The 13438-nt window shown below is 41.3% G+C and overlaps 1 protein-coding gene across 4 annotated transcripts; it reads right to left on the bottom strand.

The window, feature by feature from the left end:
* Positions 1-726: 726 nt before the first annotated feature.
* tpm4b (tropomyosin 4b) lies at positions 727-10032 on the bottom strand. Of its 4 annotated transcripts, none has more exons than XM_071910722.2 (9): positions 9719-10025; positions 7824-7949; positions 3907-4040; positions 3161-3278; positions 2971-3041; positions 2651-2726; positions 1885-1947; positions 1721-1790; positions 727-1073 (listed from the first exon to the last, which is right to left on the bottom strand). In XM_071910722.2, exons 1-9 carry the CDS (start codon positions 9830-9832, stop codon positions 991-993), a joined length of 855 nt encoding a protein of 284 aa, XP_071766823.1. In that variant the 5' UTR covers positions 9833-10025; the 3' UTR covers positions 727-990. The 4 variants fall into 4 exon arrangements, with proteins under 4 accessions (XP_071766823.1, XP_071766825.1, XP_071766824.1 ...); XM_071910723.2 differs by having other exon boundaries at positions 1045-1512; positions 9719-10032; XM_071910724.2 differs by lacking the exons at positions 7824-7949; positions 9719-10025 and adding an exon at positions 5281-5576.
* Between the last annotated feature and the right edge of the window lie 3406 nt (positions 10033-13438).

Below are 13438 nucleotides of genomic sequence, written 5' to 3'. Positions count from 1 at the left end.
TATTAGAAAACGAACCGGAGGTGGGTGGGGTACAGGCTAGTTTTTGGATAAGTCGACTTATATCTGATATTTAGAGTCACTTGTTAAACAAACTAAGGGATTTTTTTTATTGGTAACTGTAACTTTATTACTGAAATTGAAATAGAAATCACTACTGGAGAAAAAGTCATAAAAGTAGCCTACTTATACTCTGTACTGTCTGGGATCCATGGGACCACCCACATCTCCATTTTTGTGTCTGGATAGTTCACTTTCTTAGTATTGCCCACTGACAAAGCTATGCAATATGGCTCATGTAAAGTTTAAGATGAATGCCACTCATAAAAAAAAACAGCTGTTATTCCTTTGCCCCAGGACAGTTCAGTCAATACTTGTGAACATGCACCACTCTTTCCTAAAGCTAGAAACCAGTGAACTAACTAAGACAATGAATGGGGCAGTGACTTTGTTGACCTGTAATATTTTTGTGTGAGGTCTTGCACCCAATGCGGTTTAAGTTTTGGTTAGGCAGCTCAACTCAGTGACATCACAAATTCAAGGTGTGGTTTCTCTCTGATTTGAAAATGGGTGGCATTCCCTTTTAAGGGCAAGATCCCTCCCAAATTATCCTTTCATTTATGGCTTATGCTAGAGTAGGCTGATGTCACACAAAACATGCACAAACACATGCATAGGCACACACTTGCAGAACTCATTTCATCCTCATCATCATCATCATCACCATCATCACCATCAACATCAGTTTTATTTGTGCTCAGAGTTTCATCTACAACACAATTTCCAGCACCAAAACTGAACAGGCTATCGCTCATCTGGACCCAAAACCGTCACAAAACATAAATATAAAAAAAGGGGGGTACATAAGTTTTCACAACCAGAAATAAGAGTGAAAACCCAGTTACAGAGAATGGATGGAATGTAGAAAATATATTTTCACGACAAGGTTTTTTTTTTTCTTTTTTTTTTCTGTTTCTCATTCTTCTTGCCATTTTACAAGCTATTCAGCTCTTGCAGTGTTTGGTCCAGGACTTGGTGCATTCCCAGGTTTTCCTCTTTTGCAGTTGATAGGTTTTCTGTAATAAAAAAGTAGCAGATATAAAATACAGAGGAGAGATCAGTCGATTCACATGAGGTCAGTGAACTTCAATGTGGAATATTGGCCTTGTTATTGCCGGCACTTTGTTTTAAGCATAGCAATACCAATTCTGTTCGTATTACTGAGGCATTTAGAATGATAGCAGATCTGCAAACAGTAAATTCAAATGACAGAAGACAGGGTAAAATAGAAATATCTTTATTGAGCTTTAGTTTAAAGAGTTTAAGGGTGCGGGGAGGAGCAAGAGCACAGGGGGAAAAGTAGAAGCAAAGTGTTTCCAAACAATGGAGACAGAAGAAAGACAGTCAAAGCATCGTAGGCTAAACACAAGGTTTACAAGGTGTTCATATCATTGAGGGCATGATCCAGCTCCTCGCTGATTGCCTTGTATTTCAGCTTCTGAGTGTACAGTTCATCTGCAGGTCAAAGGTCAGGCAGGGCAGAGGGGAAGCAGGTGGAGCAGGTTCAGAGGAAGGAGGAACGCAGAGTGGTACAGAGGCAACAGAGGGAAACCAGGGAGAGAGAGGAAGGAAGTTAAGAACAGTAAAAGTTTGAAAAATAAGAAAAAAGTTGAGTAAAGAAATGGAAAAGAGAGATGAAATGTTGAAAACGACTGGACCGTACCTTCTAAGTCATCTATGGTCTTTTCCAGCTTGGCCACTGTCCTTTCTGCGAATTCAGCGCGGGTCTCCGCCTTTGAAAAGACAATAGCCATGCATTAAGTGAACAATCATTTAGACACAGCTTACCTTCCTTTGAAAATGGAGCTTGAGCAGACATGCACCCACCTCTTTAAGCTTGTCATTCAGCACTTTGATCTCCTCCTCGTATTTGTCTTCTTTTTCAGAGTACTGCAGAGAGACAGAAACAGAAATTATTCCATCACCAAAACATTAAATATCGACATGTGTGATAGAGCGCCACAGAAAATAAAGCACAGGCATGCAATGAAACCCACATACACTGAGTTTACACACCTTGTTATTTGTGAAAAAAAATGTTTATCCACCTTTTCAAGCTCAATCTTTATGATATACATGAATAGTATATATTAGACTGATGTTAGTTGATGAAATTTGTTTCTTTTCAAGCTAATTTGATGTAAATTAATACTATTATGAAAATGTAACTGTTTTTGGTTGCTTGCCTGGAATTCAGTGTTTAACCACCTTGTTGTTTAGCGTTTAACCGCTGATAAAGAGCAAATGAGTAAGGATGGTGGCAGCCTAGCAGTTAGAAAAAGAAGGTTAGAAGGTCGCGGTTTCAAACCTCCGGACCGACTGGGGAAACGTGGGTGGGGAAACTGAACGAGTAACACTTTCCCCTCCTTCAATATACCTTCAAGGCGCCATTGAGCAAGGCACTTAGGCCCCTACTGCTCCAGTGGCCAACAGGAGAAAACTGTGGTTGTACTGGGAAACTCCCATAAGTGTGAATGTGTCCAATTGCTTTAATGTGAAGCAGGGTATTGCCAGAAGAGAAAATGTGTGTTCAGTCAACTTTCCCTGGATAAATAAAGGTAAAAAAAAAACAAACCCAAAAAAAAACACTTGCCTTATCAGACTGAGCCTCTAGAGACTTCAGGTTGTTGGTGACATTCTTCAGCTCCTCCTCGAGGTCACCACACTTACTGTATGAAAGGAGAAATACGTCTTTTTAATTGATTATTGATTATTAGTGAGTATTACCTGAGGTTGTTTAGGTTTAAAATTATATAGCAAATGATACAAATGAGACGGATGAAAGATGAAAGATTGAGGAATATGAAAGATACAAAAAATCCATAAGTTGATTTGTCATTGTAGTAACAACTTACTAACACCCACAAACAGACGGACACACACAGACACGCTGTTCAATGTATTTGTGCTTACAGTTCTGAAATTTCCGCCCTCTCCTCCGCTCTCTCCAGCTCACCCTCCAGGATCACCAGTTTACGGGCAACCTGACACAGGAGAAACACAAAATCACAGCTGAGGGAAAAGTAACGCACAAAAACACATCGGCTTTTTCATTCATCTGAAAACTGACAGTCAACTAAATCGAGGAACGTTGTGCTGGTACCTCTTCATATTTGCGGTCAGCCTCCTCAGCAATGTGTTTGGCCTCTTTGAGTTGCATCTCCTGAATCTCCATCTTCTCCTCGTCTTTCATCGCTCTGTTCTCGATCACCTTCATGCCTCTGATGAAGAGTAAGATACACAGTGTTAGCTCAACCATACCACCTGCAGAAGATGCTGCATCGATGGACCAAACACAGAAGATGACAAGAAAAGAGGCGATGAGATCAAATTTCTCAATATTTATTATATAAAAGTGATATGGCATCTCAAATACTTACATTGCTTATCATGTTTGGGTTCAATTCACGTTCAATTCAATCACTTGAAGTCATTTCGGTCTAAGTCATTCATAGACTGGACATTAGGCTATAATCTATTTATGACCAAAGTTTTTTTTTTCAATTTGGAAGAAAATCAACTTCCTGAATTGACTGACTTGAATTTAACTCAACTGTGTTGCTATTGCTAAATATAACATAGAGAACACTCTTTCACAGCATATTTTCTAGTGTTAATAAGTGTTAATTTTTCAGTGACAATTATTTGTCACTGAAAAATGACATTGGAGAATTGTTTGTCCAGCTGATGTGTCTCTAGGCAGCTGTTCAAAACAATTTAAAAGTATTGAATTAACTCTGATGGGTGTGGACTTAGATAAACAGTGGAAAAGTGTTGATTTTTAACACCCTCAAAGTTAAAATACCACTGAGGATTTTGCTGTGCACTGAGGCCAGCACTGACTCTCACCTTTCACTCTCATCTGCAGCCTTCTCAGCCTCCTCCAGTTTCTGCAGGGCTGTGGCCAGTCGCTCCTGGGCCCGGTCCAGCTCCTCCTCCACCAGCTGGATCCTGCGGTTCAAAGATGCCACATCGCCCTCGGCCTATAGGAGCACAGGGAGAGGTCAGAGGTCACAGGTCAGCCAGGAAATGTGCTGTTGCCACAAAAAGAGGAAGGACCACTAGGCCAAAAATTCAATTGGCTATGTTTTAACAGATTGTTGATCTCAAATATGTTGGTTTTTTTTTGCTCTATTTAAGGATAGGTCCTCAGTAAGGTTAGGGTTTGGTATATATGTGATCAATTTAAGTGTAATCAATTTTATTGGTGAAAATCATGATGAGTTCCGACACTACCCACAAAAAGAGCACCATCACCTTGTAATTGAGCAACATTTCTTCCATATTTCACTCTCGTCTCGTAAAATGTGCTGATGCAGAGTAACGAAATGACTGACAAAGTTTCAGCCCTGATATATTTTAAGTGCTACAGCTGTTCTAAGTGTGTAAAGTAAACACACTGTGTGTTTGGGGGATGACAGATTGCTACTTATCAGTCTGTTTCCTGTGGGACTGATAGCACAGATAACCATGTCTGCTCCCTCTTCCTGTGTAGGCTGAAGAGCAGGGAGGATGAGAGCTGACTTTTTCAGAAATGTGTCAAATGTTGTTCATTCAAAAGGCTCTTTGAGGAAAAAACAACAAAGTCTATTTAATGACTGACCAAAGAGGAATAAACCCACTTCGAATGTGATAAGCCAGATGTCGAAAACAGCTGTGCAAATGGGAAAAAAATCCGAATTTAAAAGTCCGATTAATGTGTTCCCATATAATGAACACACATTAACTAGGCCTGACCATCCCAGTGTATTCAGCACAACGTCAAACATTTAATTGGGATACTCTTGAGGGCGCTAGATACGAAAAAGAGCCTATAGTAATCCTATAATACATTTTAGAAGGATACTATACAAATATCACAGCCAAAGTACAAGTCTGTATAGGAATATTATAGGGATACCATAGGAAACACGATAACACCCTATAGGAATATTATAGGAATGTTGATTATAGTGATACCATAGGAGATAAAAAAAAAAAAAATACCACAGCCTAAGGTCACTATTGAGCACCACACTTCAAGTGCCTATAGGAATATTATAGGAAGATTATAGTGATTTTCCGAGAGAGATAGTCTACCTGTCCAGCCTTACACCCGGAATTTGCATAAATATATAGGCGTTATTGTTAATATTCCCCCGCAAAAACGCACCACAGGTATGTGAGCGTCAACACCAGCGCTTTAAATGCAACTCAAGTCGGATTAATGATGAATAATCTCACTTTTTCGCGCAGTTCCCGTTCACTGTCCAACTCCCTTTGTATTTCCAATGTGCGATCCTCTGCTTCATCCGCTTGTTGCTGAAGGGCCTGGATTTTCTTCTTCACCGCATCCATGATCACCAATGTTTGTTTTATTAGAAGTTATAAAACAAAAGGAGCCAACTGCTAGTGTAGATTTTGTCTTGCTATGTCCAAACTTTATAGCTGATTAGCGCAAAAGTTGCAGCCTACTGAGGAAAACTTTGTTAGGCAGGAAATCAGGGAGCAAGCAGCGGTGGGATGGGAAAAAAGGGTTGGGAGTTTTCAGGAAATTTATGGCCAGATCCTCCAATCCTGGGAAGAAGCTTGACTCAGATGACATCACAGGATTTAGGAGGGGAGGAAGGGAAGGCTCCTAGCGTTTTTTTTTTCCTCCACAAAAGAGGTGTGTCTGTATGTGTGTGTGTGTGTGTGTGTGTGTGGGATGGATTTGACTCTACCATTGTGGACTTATATGGCAAGTTTAAGGTGTGCTTAGGCTGCATTTTTCTGCTCTGATTGGAGAGAGAGAGACAGTGGGAGAGAGAGTGAGAGTGTGTGTGTGTGTGCGTGTGTGTGTGTGTGTGTGTGTGTGTGCGTCACATCTGAATCATATAGCCTATCTAATTTGAATCATAAAATATAAGATCTTGTGAGAGAGACTTGTACACTGACTTTTACAAATCAAAGGTTCAAAGATTTACTTTCAGAAGTGTGTGTGTGTGTGTATGTTAGTGTGTGTGTGTGTGTGTGTGTGTGTGTGTGTGTCTTTAACAAGGGTTGCTGACCTGCAGCCGGTTGGAATGTAAATTGATTTGCTTGTTGCATACATGACCTGCAGCCATTGGGTGGCGACACATTCCTTCAGGCTCCCTTTCCCCCTCCTCCTCCTCTTCCTCCTCCTCCTCCTCTTCCTCCTCCTCCTCCTCACTTTCCTGACTAGGTTTCGATTTGTAGTCTCTTTCCATCTATGTTTATCTGTCAAAACACTTTTGGTCTTTTTTGAAGCTAAGGTTGCGATCAGATTTTATCCAACTTGACTGTTCGCACAAAAGTAGTCAAAAGAAAGTAGAGGGGGTACCAGACACGACTGCTAAAAAGCGCAGGGATCTGCAGGGATCTGATAGGTCATCTGAGACGGAAATCATTTGTAATCTGACCTTTGACCTTAGAGACCTTATCTCACCCGCTTTCACTGGGACTAGTTTCAGCGATAACCCTGTGTAAACCACTATGGAAGTAAGATGACTTTTGGTGTCATTCTCAATAATTTTGAGATTTTGAAAGCTTTTACTGCGTGTTCTCAAAACTGTCCAACAAAGGAAACTAAACCCAGTCTGCTTCTGTCTGTCTCCGGGGTTTTTACAAAGATTTATCTCACTGAATCTTTCCTATTTAATAAATAAAAGAACATTTACTCAAATCTCTTCCCCTATTTGCCGACTGAGTTCTTAATAGAAAAGCGACGTTTGAGCCACTTAGATCTGAATGCGACTGCCTCTCACATAAACCCAATACACACTCTATTAAGGTGCACTATCACTCACCACTGTACACCGACAAGGTATGTACTGTAAGGCCAAACAGAGGAGATTATAATATCCCCACCGGAAAAGGCTAGAGCATTGATTTCATTAGACACTGCAGTATGGGGTTCTCTGTTTGCTTAAGCTGCATTCCTGGGATTCCTGGTCGGCTACAGGCTGGCCAAGTTTTGTCTGTGCTTGAGAAATAGCTCCGTTACAGACTCTGTGAGCCACCAACAACTCAGCCATACTCAACAGTGAGTGGATATGAAGACACCAGTTAGTCATGTCTGAAGGATTTGTTTGGGATGTCTTTAACAGCGGCCTATTTATTAAGTAATGCTGAGCTGTGGTTGATCAGGTGCTAGCATGGACTTTGATGTAAATAGTTCTCACAGTATGTGTCTGTGTTTAATGTAAATAGAGCTCAGGGGGTTTGCCTTTCTAATCCAATCTACCAGCAACCTCAGACAGAAGGGTCATCTTGATTGTTTTGTCATGTTGATTTTTGTTGTTTTTGTTTGTTTTGAGGTCAGTTGATTTTATAAATCACTTTTTAATTCATTATATTGTCTGAATATGACTGTTTTTATCACTCTTCTTCTATGTTTCATCACTGTGCAACTAAACTAAACTTAACTTAACTTAACTTAACTTAACTTAACTTAACTTAACTTAACTTAACTAAACTAAACTAAACTAAACTCCAGGCCCTTTGTGGGAGTGTAGGCAGTAAAACCAAAGTGCGAACGATTAATTATTGAATTCAAGTTTTTTTTTTCTTTACACACATTTTGATGTAATAGACCTCCTGTTTGCACATCTTGATCGTGTCTTCATAGCTAAATCTGTCCACCTATGGAGCGATGTGTAACTCAGTCCATCTGAGAGAGTGGATATTGATACTTTATAAGACCAAACCCCAGAACTTGTGGTGTTCCACTGTAATGTGGGTAATGTGTTTCAGATGGCTCCTCAGTAGCCTTGTGGGGAACTCACATCTGTGGCCTTTTTCTCCGACAGTTCCAGTTTCTCCTGAGCATCCTTCAGGGCCTCAGAGTACTTGTCCAGCTCATCCTCGGTTCCCTTCAGCTTCTTCTGCAGAGCCAGCAGCTCATCCTCCAGCTAAAAAGAAGGCAAATACAATAGAGAGTCAGGAAGGATACAGCAAAAACTGCCTGATGTTTAAGTAAGCATTAATGAAATACTGTAAGACGCATTTCAGCATTGTTTTTGAGGAAAATGGAAAACTGCAATATCTGTGGTTTTTTTATTCGTTGTTAGGATTTTTGTGGATACTGTTGTTATTTTCCAGGCAGGAGATGATCAGTCTGGATATTTATCAAGTATAGGAGAGTGGGAATGCTCATTAATTAAAGCTTTTATATGATAGCCACTTAAGGAGACATGGTCAATACTCATAAGCACTCAGATGTAGGTGCTTAATAAATACCAACCCAGATTTCTCCTTGTTGTTGTTGGATTCTGTACCAGGTTTTCTGTGTAATGTATATTGATATTGAGCCTAATGTAGTTAGTGCAGTGTATTTTCAGTGCCTTCTGTCAGCCTCACCGTGCTCTGATGTCCATCCCATCAGAGCCAGGAATAGCAAAGAAAGCATCACTTATCACTGCTTGAATCCCTGCCATCTAAACAAACTAAAGAGCTCTGCGTAATCTTCTAGGATTTCATGCTGACTGTCTCTTGATGTCTAAGACTCGCTGCCGGCTGCATATGTGCAGTGTAAGTGACAACTGTCAGTCCTTGCGTTCTCCCAGAGTGCGATCGGGGCATCGGCCGCCCCGAGAGAGGATTCCTTCCACTTGCTTCAATGTAGATCCTGGCTTTGTCCGCGCCTCACCAACTCCCTGCTCTCTGGCATTCCAGTCGTACCACCATGATGACACCGCCTCCCTCTGCGCGATAATTACCTTTATTTAGACGCCTCATATATCCTATTACATCTCCGGATTCTGCTCTGCTTGTATCAAGTGGTAAAAATTCACTATCATTAAGTCAAGTCCTTGAAATATCAAGTTGTGTGAAGTTCAGCAGGTTTAAAGCCCTGCAGCACTAAATATGGGCATGTGGACGTTTGATGCCAAGCGGCGAGGTTCTCTTTTGGTATGTTGCAGACTCTAACTCAGATAAGGATGCTGGGTAATGCAGCACCCCAGAGTCCTGTAACTCCTACCAAAGTGAGGATCAGAGCAACAGCTGCTATAGTTGGATTTTTATTCCTGCAGCACCGCTCCTGGTCGGTTTAAGTAATCCCTCTGGCTCACCGTGTGTAATATGTCTACCAGTCGCCAGCTTGCCAGTCTGTTTGCTCGTCCCTGTGGGCATCCTCCAACTTCTCCTGCCCAGCAGAAGACAAGCCCCTGGGGTCCAGTACCAGCTGCTGTCTGTTTGTATTTCTGGTTGCAGCATTTGGTGCTTTGGGAAATACTTGACATTTTGGGTTGGGTCCTCCCAACAGATTGTACAAGAGTTTTTTTTAGATACTGCACAATAACTAATTATTTTTCAAATGGAGAAACTCCAACATTAACATATTAATGTGCTATGTAAATAGCAAATTAATTACATTTCTTTTTCACACAAAAAATCACCCTAAATTGAATTTCATCCTGTATGGTTTATCTGGTGATTGGACAAATAAGGCTAGAAGATAACAGATAAAATAAACAAATGACAGAAAACAATTTTCAAGTTTGTGCAAAAAGAAGCAACTAGACGTAACAATACTTTTGATGTCTTTTGCCACTCCAGATTCAGTAATATCAGTGTTATACATGAGCACTTTATTCTCTTTCTGAAAGTTTTACCATTAGATCCGTTGCATCCATCCTACATCCTACAGTCCCGTTAAAACCCACCAGCCACGTCTCACCTGCTTGCATTTATCCTCCGCTGCCTTCTTGTCAGATTCAGCCTGTTCTGCCCTGTCGATGGCATTCTCCTTGTCCAACTTCAGCATCTGCATCTTCTTCTTGATGGCTTCCATGGTGGCGGTTGGGTTTCAGCGACTCAAAGGCTTCAGAAAGGAGAAAAGCTACTGCAGATGTTCAGTGGAAGACCCTCAGCTTCCCTCACGAGATCCCAGGGTTGACGGAGAGAGCAGGCAGCAGATGTAGAGAGGAGGAGAGAGGGAGAGCTAAGAGCGAGTGAGCGAGGGAGAGGAGGATGCAAACTGAGACTCGGTGGAGCTCTATGTGATTTAAACTTGACTGGAGGTTTGGACGGCCCCAGTCCCTAGTGACAGCCCTTTCCCACCGTTTACCCCTTCTGCCACTCCCCGCCTTGGCTACCCCTAGATCGCACTGTGCCCCCCTCCCTAATCTAAACTTCAGCTCTCTAAGGCTCTTGGAGGAATGGCCTGGTGTAGACGTTTTGGCAATATTCAGCCCGTCTCCTTATTTGGATTGTGGTTTCTTTTGCTCTTTTTTTTTTTACAGGAGAGGAATAACAGATAGGAAGAAGGAAAGGCCCAAAGCTCAGACATCAAAAGGACATTGTTCATATTAACGGGGTAGTAATATGAGTTCCTGAATGTTAAATTTTTTTTCCCCTTTGGGCTGCATATCTATACGCCTGTGTTCTGGCTGAGGAATGTTCAAATTGATGTTAATACCAGAGTTGGTTAGGAAGGACATAGTTCTCATTCTACCACCGAATGAAAAAGGGCTGTATGGAAAATGATCCAGCCAAAGAAAATTAGGGGAAAGAACCGACTGCATATTCTCTAGGCTAGGAAGCAGCTTTTACAGTCGAGCTACAAAGACACAAACTACAGCTCCTCAGCAATTAAGATCTTCTTAATTACTATTGGTTTGACGAGCCTTTATTTAGATGTGTTTTCTGTAATTTCTAAGGCGTGCAATATAATAATCATTGTTGATTGAGGGGTACAATACTTGCACTGTTGAGAAGGTTTACAGGAAATAGATTTTTATAATAGAGTTTATGAGATGTTAGGAAGACAAGGACATGCTATGACACTGAGACCAGTGCTCTTGACACTGAGGTTTAGGCTTAGGTTTAGTTTATTTGCACATCCATACAGAAGATAAAATCAGAAACCAAATGACAACAAAAGCTCAACAAGGAGGAGAATTGTAGAAAAACAATAAAATAGAAGACAGAAGGGAAATGAAAGAATTTTATTGCATTTATAATTTTGTTTTATTACATTTATGAGTAGTCCTGGTACAATCAGTGGTAAAAGTGAAACTGTGGTAGTGAGTGGGACGAAGTGTGTGTGTGTGTGTGTGTGTGTGTGTGTGTGTGTGTATAAGGGTGACATCACCACCGATGGGCCTGTTTGCTTGTTTGCAGCTCTCCAGCTCGCTGTGCCAGCTGCCCCGGCTAAAAATAAAGACTACAAGGAAATTCAAAGAACAGTGAGGCGTACAGTGGTCATTTAAGTAAAGCCCAAGGATAAACCTCAAAGAATGCGCCTCTTATTGTTAATGTTGCCTTTAGATGAGTAAATATGCCAGCAAGTATCCAACTGAATCGGTCGCTGCTCCTGTAGATGCTCCCTTGGTCAGTTTGATCATAACAGGACTTAACGGGACTTGTTTAGCAACGCAGAGTTCACCGCCCAGGAACACTGAAATGAAACCAAACCTCACAATCTGTGGTTTCCCTCAAGTATTTTAAGTTGGAGGAGTGTATGTCAAAGTATCTATGCTCATACACATGTTAGGTGAGAGGTCAGAACCAGATCCGCCTCATATCACATTGGTGGATCAAAACTATGTTCTGCACACAGTGTGGAATGCAAATATTGTCTTTAGGCATCTCGCCTTTTCAGAAGTCATATCACTCTGAGGAAATATGCCAAATCTTCGTCAATAGATACATAGAACCATAAATCTTTACTCTTCTTTTAAAGAGTAAGAGGCCAAAGGTAAGCAGCACTATAACCATTCTCTTTAACAAGGAGAGGAAATGCAGCCTTTTTTGGCGTAAGTTTATGAAAGTGGTGGCAGTAATTTGTTAGCTTTACAATCCTGGAGTTAGCTCAAACTTACAACATGACCTGCAATGATATGAGTGGTGACTGTGTCGACACTGTGCCTTATTTGGTGTGTCGGCATGCTGGGTTGACACATTGTTATTACAACGCATTGCTCAGATACAATTCTGACACTTTAATGTAGCGAATATTGATTTTGGAAGCAGATATTCTTTTTTAAAGATCATTTCTTTCAAAAATCAGAAGAAAATTGCCCTCTTCGGGTTGTTTATTGAGCAGAAAGAGGCTTGGACCAGTACCAGGAGAGGAGGAGAAGAGAGGGAGTGAGAGGGAGATAGAGAGAGACAGACAGACAGACAGACAGACAGAAAGAGAGAGAGGTGGTAAGGGAGAGAAATAGAGACGGAGTGAATCAGACGTGGAGTGAGAGAAATCAGAACCCTCCCACAGGAAACCAAGCTAAACTCCTCTTCTCCTTGTATGGTAAAAACTCCCCCAAAAGCCGCAGGGTCGCCTTGGGAGTAGAGTCAAAGTACTGCTAAGTATAAATCACAAAGCTATGGGAATGGTGCAGCGGATTAGACTGTGTGTATGAGCGCTACCAGGAAGAATACAAACTGGTACATTTCCCATTTCTAGTGTGAAGTATTTGATATCATGCACACATGAAATATGGGCATTGGTCAGGTGCATGATAATAATGTGTTGAATTTTTCCAATCCACATTGTACGATAGAGCAAGAGTGAAGATTTCATACCGCTGCACACCCACATAAGAAGTTTTTATTACATTACTCGGTGACGTAACGAGTGACGACAGACAACACCTAATGTTCCCTAACTTTGCTCTGGCAGTACTTGATGTTGTGTGTAACACCTGTATGACTGAAGACTGATTCATAGTGTATTCACCGACACTAATCCATCATAAGCGCACTCTGACTCAACCAAAGTAAACAAGTCAGCCCATTTCAGCTTGGAGGCTTCTGTGCGAACATGTCGGTTCGTTACACAACACCATCCGCTGATTCTCAGGTGAAGACTGACACACGCAGACACGGTGTATAGTTCGGAAGCATTTGAGGGCGATGTCCATGTGTTATATTTGGCTTTGCAACTCAGTCCAGTTGGATCTACCATGTCTTGTGGCAATGTCTAGACTTCATCTTATCAGCCAAGGGATCAGAGCGCTGTCACTTTGATGAAACACAGTTGTCCCCCACAAGCCTGGTGTTGAAAGGCTTCTTCACACTGCAGGAGTAGGGTCCTGCAGTGTGATGGTACTACTCAGTGTTCACTTTCAAAACCCACTTCAATTACATCCATAATTTGTCAAATGTCAATACCCTAAGCTGATTTTTCATGTTGGCATTTTCACAAACCTACCCTCCTGTTCAGTCACATGGGACATGTTGTCTTCCATTCAGCTAAGCCATATATCCGTTATCAAGTTGTCTGTCATCACTGTAACCAGCCCTATTTCCCTATTTAGAGATTCAGTGTGTCACACTCTGGAAGGAGGAATACACTGTAGTGAAACCAGAGAAAAGTAACAAGTACTTTTGTTACTGTACTTGAGCAGACCTTTAGGCTAATGCTATTTTTAAAGTCTGTGCTACTTCAGTAATT

Source organism: Centroberyx gerrardi, chromosome 13 (assembly GCF_048128805.1).
Source record: "Centroberyx gerrardi isolate f3 chromosome 13, fCenGer3.hap1.cur.20231027, whole genome shotgun sequence".
NCBI lineage: Eukaryota > Metazoa > Chordata > Actinopteri > Beryciformes > Berycidae > Centroberyx > Centroberyx gerrardi.
Note: the sequence above shows the minus strand (reverse complement) of the source record. Positions and strands in the feature narration are given on the sequence as shown.